This window comes from Plasmodium yoelii, assembly GCF_900002385.2.
Source record: "Plasmodium yoelii strain 17X genome assembly, chromosome: 12".
NCBI lineage: Eukaryota > Apicomplexa > Aconoidasida > Haemosporida > Plasmodiidae > Plasmodium > Plasmodium yoelii.
In genome coordinates, this window is record NC_036184.2 from 921,888 (window position 1) to 933,783 (window position 11,896).

The window sequence follows — 11,896 nt, forward strand, 5'->3', positions numbered from 1 at the left end:
TTAAAAATATAATTAATTTTATTAACAAATATATTTTCCCTATATAGCAAAATCAGCTCTATTTAAAAAATTAGGGATTGTAAGAAAAAAACATTATTTAATTTATGTTTTTACAAAATCGGGATTAAAAAAAAGAAAAACATAAAATCACGTTAAAGAAATCATGACTAAAAATATATCATATCTAAATTTTAATTACTAAATAAAATAGTTTTTAATTAAATATTAAAAATATAATAAAAAATCGTAGAAAATTAAAACATATTTTTTTGTTTTTTCGTAGAATGATCTTTTCTTACAAACTATATAACAACAATAATAAGGAAAGTTAAAATATAAAATAATTTTTTTTTTTTTTGTGTTAAAAATGATAAAATAAAGTCAATAAATTAGAGAAAAAATGGAGGAGTAATAAATAAATAGTTTAGTTCAACATGTAATAAGGTCTCCTCTTTTTTCGTATTCTTTTTCTTTTTTATTTGTTATTTTTTTAAATTAATGAAAAGGAGAAAATTAAAAAAAATTGAGAAATACTTATATAAATAATTTTTCCATGTTTTAAAAAAATAATATTTATATTATAGTGTATTTTTATATTTTTAATTTCCCAAAAAAAGTAGTATTGTTTTTCTTAAAAGAGCCATTATTTTTTGAGCTACACTAAATTTCCAATAAAAAATTAAAAAAACTTATAGAACGACTAGTATTTTCATTATTATTTATTTTTTTTGATTTTTTTGATCTTTTTAATTTTTTCTTTTATAGTTTTTTTCTATATATATATATATATATATATATATATATATAATATAGATTTATAGATTTATAGATTTGTAGATTTCCAATTGCATGACACTCCAAGTTGTTCTTGGAATTAAAGGGCAAAAAAGGGGATACGAAATGTTGAAATATAATTTTATATATTTAGTGAGGAAAATACCATTATTTTTTATTATATTTGAATAAACATTTTAACATATAAAAAATAATCAGAATTTTTAATATAATTATCGTTTCCTTATAAAAAATATTAATTAAAGCATTTTAATATTTATATATAATATATCTGTACCTACTATTTTTTTTTTTATTAAAAAAATAAATGGAAATTTTTTAAATATAACAACTTTTTAGGAATTTTTTTTCGTATATTACATTTTTTATACTTTAGCCATTTAAACAACTATTCAATAAAAAGGGAAATAAAAATATATATATGTCTTGTTCTAGAAAAAGGAAAAAAAGTTCTAAATAGTTTTTTTTTTTTTTTAATAACATTTATTATTACATTTTCATATACATATATTCAAAATATGTTTACATGTATATTGCACATATTTGTGCATATATAATAAATTAAAATTAATATATGTAAAAATATATTAAATCTATTTCAACGAGAATATATGCTTATAGTGTATCTCATTTCTTAATATGTCTGGAAAATAAAAATGAATATAAAATATTTTGAATAAATTATAATTTATTAAATGATATAATTTCGGCTGATTGTACAAGCCCCTCAATTGTGTCTTCAACATCTTCGTCCTCATTCATTTGTTCTTGTAACTCTTTTCTTTTTTTACAATCCTCATCACTCAATCCAACATTTTCAATTAATTCAATAAGCTCATCTGTGTTAACTAAATCGTCAACAATAATACAAGAAACCTTTGAAAAAAGGAAAATAAAACATGTCGAACCAAACAAAGGAAAGCGAGAAGATGCAAAAAATGATGCGAAAAAGGATGCGAAAAAGGAAAATAAAGCATGTGAGCCAAACAAAGAAAAGCGAAAAGATGCAAAAAATGATGCGAACGAAGCTAAATATAGCTTACTTGTAATTTAAAAAGTCCAAAAGCAAATGGGGTTTTTTTATGGGCCTTTCCCCAAGTTAACCCTTCCATCTCAATTTCTTTTACAAGCTTTAATACTTCATCTAAGTTTGTATCTTCTCCATAAGGTTTTATATCAATAATTAAAGATGATCTATTATAATTTTAATAAAAAAATTCACACATATAATATCAAATATGTTTGTAAACTAGTTTATTCGTTTTATGTTAATTCATTTTCAATATATATGTGGATAATATGTAGAATGGAAAATTTCCCTATTTAAATTATAAATAATTAACATTTTTTTTTCTATTCATTATTTTAGTTATTTCATTCTTACTTTCCAACTTCTTTTTTTTTGTTTGCTTTTTTGGCACCTTGGCTAGTTCCAGAATTATCTATATTTCCATCATTGTGCAAAATATAATAACTTAAAGGTACATATAATTCGTCATATGTATTTGCCATTTTTTTTAATAAAAAATATAGATATATTATTTTATACTAGTTAAATATATTAATTCAAGATAATTTTAATTATAAAATAATTGTTGATATATTTTGTGTAACATTAAATTTTTTTAAATTAAATTTTTATGAAAAAATAAAGTTAATAATTTTTATAAGCAGGTTATATAAATATAATATATCATAAATAATAATAATAATTATTATTATTATTATTGTTCTTATATTTGCCTTATAAAAATGCTAATAAAAAGTAACAAACATGTTAATATAAGCATATTCACAATTTATTCTTTTAATAAAAAATATTATATAAAAAATGATACATACACTAAACAAAGAAAAAAACGGGTAAACTTAAAACCACGAGTTAATTTTTTCCCTCACTCTATGCATATATAAAAAAAAAATATATGTTTGCTTTTCGTTTTTTTTTTTTTTTTTTTTTTTTTTAACTTAATAATCATTATGCATGCTATCATGATGATATGCAGATTTCACGGTTCTTTATTTTTGTTTTTGTTTTTGCTATTGCTATTGCTATTGCTATTGCTTTTGCTTTTATTTTTCGTTCTTTTTAAATGGATGAATAATATATATACATATGTATTATACATATGTGCATACTCTCTACATAAGCACGCATTGAAATTCGTTTCTACATTATTATTAGGTTAATCCTTGCCTGAAGGATCCTTTTATTTTATTTTTTTCATTTTATTTTTTTCATTTTATTTTCCTTCATTTTGTTTTCCTTCATTTTATTACGACACTTTGAAAAAGGGGTTATAACAAATTTTCCCCCAAGTATTAGTTGCACATGTATATATATACTACAAAAAAATGGCAGTAATTTTTTTTTTTTGATTTATTCAATTTAGGTATCATTTTTTTCGTCATTTAATATAGTTTCATTTTGTTTTCTTAAAATTTCCTTTAAATCTGTTATTAATGCATTTTCCCTATTTGCCCTTTCCTCATAATTAAACATAGCTAAGGCTCTTTGCTCTTCGGCACTATAAACTTGGTTTTCTTTTCTTATACGTATTGCATTCATTCGTTTATGCCTTGACCCACTCATAACATATCCAAGATTTTCAAAATTTTCTATAGCTTCAGCAGATAATCCCACTTCACCACGTCTTGGTATTCTTTTACCTTTTTGAATAAATTGTGCTATTGCTTGACCTTCTCCTGGCATCATAGCACCACCATAATCCATTTGTTTATTTGCTAATTTTACATTTATATCAAGAGGTTTTGGTCCTACACTATCTGTATCATCATCTGTTGCTTCATTTTCATTTTCGTCATCTTTAAACTCTTCTTTTCCAAACTGTTCACTTTGTTTATTATTTTCTTTATTTTTCTTATGTTCTTCTTCTTCTTCTTTTTCTTCTTCTTTATTATTTTTTTTTTTTATTTTTTTTTTCATGTCCTTATCTTTTTCAATAGAATTAGAAGAATCTCGTTTGTACAATTTTTCATTTAGTGAGTCATATCCTTCACATAGAAAAGACAAGGATGTGGCTGAGGTTGTATTTGATTTTCTTATATCTTCATCTGAATCGTCATACTTTTTTTTACGTTTATTTTTTTTATTTTTATCCTTTTTATGCTTCTCATATTTTTTGCTTTTCGATTCACTATGTTCTCTTTCTCTTTTTTTTTTTTTTTTTTTTTTTTTTATCGTGTTTTTTTTCCTTTTTGTACTCTTCGTCAATAGAACTACTATATTCTTCTACACTTTTTTTACTTTTATATTTTTTGTCCATTTTTTCATAATCACTGTATGTCAATTCGGTATTTTTTTTTTTTTTTTTTTTTTTTTCTTTTTTATCTTTCTTTTTAGAAGAATATTCACTATATGAGCTCAATTCGGAATGATCAAGTTTGGAATGTTCCGTTTCGGAACTATATTTTTTTTTTTTTTTTTTCTCCTTTTTTTTATCATCTTTTGATTTTTTTTGTTTTTTTTCATTTTTATCAATAGGTTGTTCTATGCTCTCACTTGATACAGTATGCTTAACTTTATTTTTGTTTTTTTTATCATTTTGATCGCTATCTTTACTTGCGGAATTTTCCAAAATATTTTCCCATGTTGTTGGAGATAGAGACTGAGATTGTCTATATATTTTGTGTTGATCAAAAGGCAAATTAAATCTGTAATCATTTTTTTTTTTTAACCAATTAGTATAATTATTCCAACTATCTTTATCTGCATACTGTCCGAGAATAACACGATAATATTTTTTTTCAATTTTTTCTCCAGTTTTTTTATTATATAAATATTTATGACTACTCATTTCTCCTCTTTTATAATTTGAATTTCTATCATCATATAAATCACGTTTTTTATCTTCTCTAGAAATATAATTTCTTTTATTTTTGTGAATATCACTGTCGCTACTATAATATCGTGATTCGGAACGTTTGTATTTATTATAACTTGGGCGATTATCATACCCTTTGATATCATCATAATTTTTCCTTCTATTTTTTCTATCTCTACTAACTTCCCGCATTCTCCATTTGTTTTCTTCACTACTATTACTGTATATGCTTCTTCTTCGTTTATCTTTTATCCATTTTCTGTTTCTATGACTACATGAGCTGCTTTGACTACGGGTTCTTTTTCTATGGGGTTTGTCTTTTTTCCTGAAATAATTATTACTTGATGAGTTTTCCCTTCTTTTTTTATTTAACATTCTATCATTACTTATAGATGATGAACCATATGAAGCTCTCATCGCTGTTTTTCGATATTTTTCATGCCTTCTTCTATTATTATCATATTTATTTTTTTCATAATAGTCATCACTATTTTCATTTGTGTTACTTCGTCTTTTTTTTTTGTATTTTGTTTGTTTTGTATAATCACTACTATTACTATCTCTACTATGGTTATATTCGTCTTTTTTTTGTTGTTTTTCATAATTATCTACTTCGTTTTCCCTTTTTAATTTTTCTAATTTATTTTTTAATTTTAAAAGATCTAATTTTTTTTTAAGTTCTATATATTTTTTCTCCTTCTCTTTTCTTTCTGGCGTCATTTCCCCTTTGGATGTGGATGAATTTTCTTCCTTTTTATCTGAATCACATTTTTCATTATCATTATTGTTGTCATTATTATCTACACTATTATTGCTCATACTGTTGCTATTAACCTTTAGCATTTTTAATTTTTCTTTAAGTTCTTTATGTTTTTTTTCAAAATATTTTTTTTCGCTTTTATCATCATTTTCATTGTTATCAGCACTTCCCTCACCATTTTCATTACTTTTTACTGATATTTCGTTATCCTCTTTTTCCGAATTTGATATTTCATTTTCTGAATTTACTGTCATCTCTATTCATTACATAATTAAAAATGTTTGTTTTATAAATACAGGAAATTACATACATATGTATGTGCGGATATATAATATGTTACAAGTGTTATAGCAAAATACATCAACAAGTTAATTGTCCTTTTTTTTCTTGTTTTTTTTGACTTTTATTCATTTATGTTTTTTCTCTATTTTTATTATTTGGTTTTATTTGATTTTTTTTTTTCAACATATTATGATTTACCTCAAATGTGGTATATATATTATTATTACTATTACATTTGTATATATAGATTGTTTGTTTGTTTGTTTTTTATCTTTATAAAAAATCAACGTTTTTCGAAATTTCATAGCATCAAAATAACTTCAATCCATTGCGCATATTAGTATTATTATTATTATATATATGTAAACATATGCAGAATTAAACAAATAAAAAAAAAATTACTCAAAATCTTAAAAAAAATAATTATTCCTATGCCAGCACAAAGTATATTTTTATATTCATATGCGGGTAAGCCATTTTTTTCTCTCATGAATTTTTTATATTCTATTTTTTTTATTAATACTGCTTATAATTATTTTCATTAAGTCTATTTTTATAAATATTTTTTTATCCTTATGCTATATATATATAAACATATATATAGTATAGTATATTCCCATTTCATTTTTTCACATTAGAACTGTATCAATGAAATTAGTCAAATGGATATGGTTACATATATTTTTATTCCTCCATTATTTTAAATATCTTTGTATTACATATAATAGTGTTATTATTATTTGTTCGGTTTATTTTATATGTTGTTCGATATAAATCGATACAATAATTTTCCTATTTTAAAATATTTATTTGCCGTTCGAATTAAAAATATGAAGAAATGATAAAACAGACATATTTATATATACAGGTATTTACACGATTAGTCATATTACTAAAATTTGAGATGCTTTTTTTCTTTTATACTTAAATGAGAAAGCTCACATTTTTTTTTTGTTTGCTTTTATCATCTATTAATTTACTTTTTTCCTAATATATGCATGATAATAATGGACTAATATAGGAAACGAAAAAAACAAACGACAGATAATACAGAATAATAACCAAAAAAATGGTTTTACAATTGAATAAAACAAAATTAACTTATTATATAGTTAGTGTATATAATTATATTAACACAATTATTTTGCATTATATATGCAAATGCACACACATATATATATATACATATATATGTATAACAATTGATCAATGTTACAACATCGTAAGACAATTAATTGGAATATAAATAATGAACATATGAATGAAAATATTTTTAAATTAAAACAAATACAAATTTTATTACATTAACAATCATTTTATATAATCACAATAATCATTGATGATAAAAAAAAGAAAATAGGTATACACTTTTTGCTTATGAACAAAATTTCCTATCATCATTTCATGATTATAAGAAAATAGTTATATGCATTGATACAATGTAAAAAACTTACTATTCAGATATTAAAGGAGCATTATCAATGTATTTATTTTCTTCTATTGGAACATCACATGGTATTGGTAGTATAATATCGTCATAAACTATATAAGGTTTTTCAATACAACAATCTACATAAATAACTTCATCAGTATATTTTATACGTGGAATAATTTTTTTTCGTATTGGTACAACTTTATAATTATCCCTAAATTTTAGTATAGGAACATCAACTGGTATAACTACAGGTTTTGGAACTAAATAAGTATAATCAACATTTATATGTTCTTTTAAACAATTAACAACTTCAATATTTTTTTCTAATTTTGGTATAAAAAGTGTTTCTATTTTTGGTGTATCATTATTGCATTCTTTATATAAATTAAATTGAACGTTGTCATTTTTTATATCTTGTTTAACACTATTATTTATGTTATATTGGGCATTATATTTCATCAATCCCATATCACTTTTTAATTTACTTTCATTATTGTTTTTATATAATTTTTTAATGTTTTCATATAACTTTACAAGATATTCATCTCCCTTTTTAACATAAGTGTTAACCTCTTCAACTAATTCCACTGGCTTATAAAATGCATTTATTTTTGTATCTTCACAGTGAATGACCTTTTTTGTGATTGGCTTTATTACACTTACGTGCATTTCATTTTCTTGATTAATAAAATCATTCTTTGTGTTTATTTCCACGGAATTTTCGTCGTTCTACATACAAGCAAAATGGAAATAAAGATATGATGAATTAAACAATGTATAAATATATAATATGGTAAATAAATAAACATACAACAAATGCAATGTATATATAAAATAGATTATGCGTTTTTTGTCTTTTGCTTTTATATTTTGCTTTTATCTTTTGCTTTTATCTTTTGCTTTTATCTTTTGATAATTTTCCTTTTTAATAACTTACATTTGTGTATTCATTAATATCTTGTAATAGCATCTCCATTGTCAACAAAACAAATCGTTTTTTAATCACCAGAAATGTTTATGTATGCCTACGCATATATATCGAAAAAATATTATAATTTATATTTTTTCTTTTTTCCTGGTAATACCAATAATTTTTAATATGTGAAAGTAAATTTTCAAATTATTTGTAGCACAAGCACACAAATGACATGACAAATTATTTTTTTAGTTTACACATAACACGTTGTGTGTATTAATATGTTACAAGTGTATGTATATATATATACTCCCTTTTATTTGTAATTTTTTTTAATAATAATATCCATATTATAATTAAAACATATAAACTTTCGTAACAATATAAAAAAATTAATAACATTATTTGGCATAGACAATTCTATTCAAATGTTTGAATTCTTGGAATAAAATTTTTTTATCAGCTCAATATTATATATGTTTTTTGGAAATGTTTAATACCTATATATATTGACTTAAATAACGAAAGTTTTTTTTTTTCTTTTTTTTTTCTTTTTTTTTCTATACTGTTCAGAAAAATAGCCATAAAAATTGCGTTTTTCGGCAAATTTGGCTAGTTTAATTAACATAATATTAATTTTAATTTTATACATGTTTATTCAAATAAAAGTTATTGAATTTAGCTATAAACATGTGTGTTACTTCGTATATGAAGTTTAACTAAAAATAAAAACGTATATAAATTTACAAGTGTACAAAAAAAATACAATGATAAATATGCGGGCATTGCTTTTAAATTATTATTGACCATAATTGCACATTGTTATACCTTTTTATACATTAATAAAACAGTTCGTTTATTGAACAAACTTTAATTAATTACATAATGTTTTATGTAAAAATACGTTATATGGATGTGCATATATAATTTCGTGTGCAATTTAAAAATTGTTATAACTTTGTGACCCGCCTTTAATCATCACTACTGTCTTCCTTTTCTGCTGCTTCTTCTTCTCTTTTTCGAAGGAGTTCAGTATCATGATGATATTGGCTCATATGCAAATAACATGGGTGTGCAGGTAAATAATCTTCAAGAATCCAATGTGGACCTCTTTCTTTTCTTCTTCTATCAAGGTATCGTGTGACAGGATTTGTGTTTTCAGCTCGTTCCCTTTCTTTGTTAGCTTCGACCCATTCTACTGTAAATCTCTTTGGTTTTATTCCAAGATATGATATATGATGAAATGTAAAGGATAAACCAAAAGCAAATAAAAAATATGGAATAAAAGCTAATGGCAATGGAAATTGTAATAACCATGCCATATGAGGCTTATGATCCTTTGCAAATTCACCGTGCAAATAAGTATGGAAAACACCTGCTGGTCTTAATGACCATCTTTCCCAATCATATTTATGGTTATAGTACCTTTGATTCAATCGATATTTCTTTGGTTCACCATTTGGTAAGAATTCTCTTGGAGGGGGTTCTGGAATATTTATTCCTAAAGGTTGTGACGCAACATATCTTTTAAGTACATTATGAGCATTGTTGTTCATACGAATAAAAATTTGTTTTTTCCCATTTGAATACAATTGCATTTTCTCACTTTTTTTAATTACAATTGTATTATTAAGATAATATTGCTAAATCAGAAAATTTTATTATATAACTATACGAAATATGTATGCATGGTACAAATATTTGCATATATATTATATATATGTGTATTATATGCATATATTGTGAAAGTATTATACTTTTAAGTAATATTAAAGATATATAATTTTCGTGGAATTTATTGTGACAAAATAAACATTTCGCAAAAGATGCATATGAAATTTTATCACATTTACATTTTCAATATTAAAAACTTTAAAAGAAAAAACAATGCAATAAATATTTTTTTACATTAAAACGGCCGTGTTAATAATTTTTTTGACTATTTAATGCATTTGAAATATAAAAACATGTATATATTTAGTATAATATTGCTATTATATAAATAATTTTACTCACTAAAAAAATATATTACACACGTTTAAATTTTATGAAAAAAAAATATTTATACATTGTTTTTTTTATAGTTATTCCAAATTCCTGTTATATTTTTCTTGCACATGAAAATGTTCCAAGATCAATATTTTAGAAAATTCTTTATAATAATGGTGTAAAATATAAAATTTATTTGCAATAATAAACAAAACTATACAAAGGAACATATTATTATTTAAATTAAAGAAATATAGATTTGTTCATAAAAAATTCGTACATTTATATATACGAAAAAAATAACATTTGCCCGATTTGGACGGAATTAAAACCCTGAAAGAACAAATATACAGGAATGACATTGTATAAATTCGCATATATTATTTTTTGTCCCTTTTTTGTTCATGTTAAAAAGTTTTTATATATTTCAAAATAATTGGAGTGTGAAATCCTTTGTTTGAGTTTGCATAAATTAATGAACATATGAAGAATGCACAATATTTAATTCCTAGTAAAAGTATTATCCTATTATCCATATAAGGAAATAGTCTATTACCTAATGTCACAAATTAACAAAACATACAAATTCATATATGTATATATATATAGTAAAACCTCGAACTATTCTGATAACGAATAAGTCTTTTATTTATTTGAAACACTGCAAATATACATTTTGGCTATTTACATGGAATATATAGCTAGCAATCAGATTGTACCTGTATATTTAAGTATTATTACATATGATACTATATTCTATATATGTGTGTGCAAGGGGGTATGAGTATTTATATATTTTTTATGCACATACATAGTTGTATGTATATTGTTTGGTCGAAAAATGAGAAAAATGTTACTGAATAATTTCGAGAGCTTAAGAGGATATTATTTTTTACAAGTTCATCCTCCTCACCTAATTTATTAAATTGTTTAAACAAAAGACAAAAAATAAATGACTTTAAATATTTTATACCGTGAACGAATAAATAAGTCATATAACCACGTATAAAATATTACCCTTTATTATATTTCTGAATTATGTAAAACATATTTAAACATGCGAATATATTTTTATTTAATATATATATAATTAATATACAATAAAGATATAATGAACAAAAACATTTCAAATACTTTTTTTTCATTTACATAAAAAATGATAAACAACGTAAAGTTGCTTAAGGGCAAAAATTTTTATTATTAATTTCATATAGAATATTTCTTAAAAAATAAATTATTTTTACAAAAAAAACCCCAAAGGTACAATATTACTATAACTATATATAATGCAAATTTTTAACACATTTGTATATCCTACGCATTTTTTGTTTTTATTTTAGATATATTAAAATAATAACACAAATGCATGTTTTCTTTAAAAATAAAAAGTTATTCATATGCATAAACAAAATGTTTAACGGTTAAGCGAAACAAATGTGTTATTTTTATTCATACACACTGTATATATTATGTAAATAAAGTTAGTATACATTTTAGGATTATGGAAGTGGACTTTTGTATATACAAACTTATAGTATATATGAATAATGTTAAGCTACATTAATTACATTATGTTATTTTTATTTATTTTTTATGTAGAAAAAATAAAACATGCTTTTGTAATAAATAATTATAAATTTTTTAAATTGATGGAAAATTTCCATTTAATGCAACATGATATTATATTTTTTTTTAAAATAAAAAATTATTTTTCACCCAATTTTTTAAAATGAGTATTAGTGGTAATAATAATAAAACATACATATTTAAAAAAATAAAAAGCGGATATATTTTATTAGTGCCATGAATAATAACAAATGTTAAAAAATGTTAAAAAATGTTAAAAAATGCTAAAAAATGTTAAAAAATGCTAA

The 11,896-nt window shown here is 22.4% G+C and overlaps 4 protein-coding genes across 4 annotated transcripts; all 4 read right to left on the bottom strand.

The window, feature by feature from the left end:
- Window positions 1–1,476: 1,476 nt before the first annotated feature.
- PY17X_1222100 (elongation factor 1-delta, putative) lies at window positions 1,477–2,307 on the bottom strand (the record flags this gene model as incomplete). Its single annotated transcript, XM_022956783.1, has 3 exons — window positions 1,477–1,671; window positions 1,839–1,989; window positions 2,180–2,307. 3 exons carry the CDS (start codon window positions 2,305–2,307, stop codon window positions 1,477–1,479), a joined length of 474 nt encoding a protein of 157 aa, XP_022812633.1.
- An 877-nt stretch (window positions 2,308–3,184) lies between these two features.
- On the bottom strand, window positions 3,185–5,654 carry PY17X_1222200 (heat shock protein 90, putative; the record flags this gene model as incomplete). Its single annotated transcript, XM_034637627.1, has 2 exons — window positions 3,185–3,952; window positions 3,975–5,654. The coding sequence occupies 2 exons, from the start codon at window positions 5,652–5,654 to the stop codon at window positions 3,185–3,187; spliced, it is 2,448 nt and encodes an 815-aa protein (XP_034493570.1).
- A 1,481-nt stretch (window positions 5,655–7,135) lies between these two features.
- PY17X_1222300 (inner membrane complex protein 1d, putative) lies at window positions 7,136–8,087 on the bottom strand (the record flags this gene model as incomplete). The annotated part of the gene is made up of 2 exons (XM_022956785.1): window positions 7,136–7,846; window positions 8,055–8,087. The coding sequence occupies 2 exons, from the start codon at window positions 8,085–8,087 to the stop codon at window positions 7,136–7,138; spliced, it is 744 nt and encodes a 247-aa protein (XP_022812635.1).
- Window positions 8,088–9,004: 917 nt separating this feature from the next.
- On the bottom strand, window positions 9,005–9,631 carry PY17X_1222400 (uncharacterized protein; the record flags this gene model as incomplete). The annotated part of the gene is made up of 1 exon (XM_720370.1): window positions 9,005–9,631. The coding sequence occupies one exon, from the start codon at window positions 9,629–9,631 to the stop codon at window positions 9,005–9,007; it is 627 nt and encodes a 208-aa protein (XP_725463.1).
- Window positions 9,632–11,896: the final 2,265 nt, after the last annotated feature.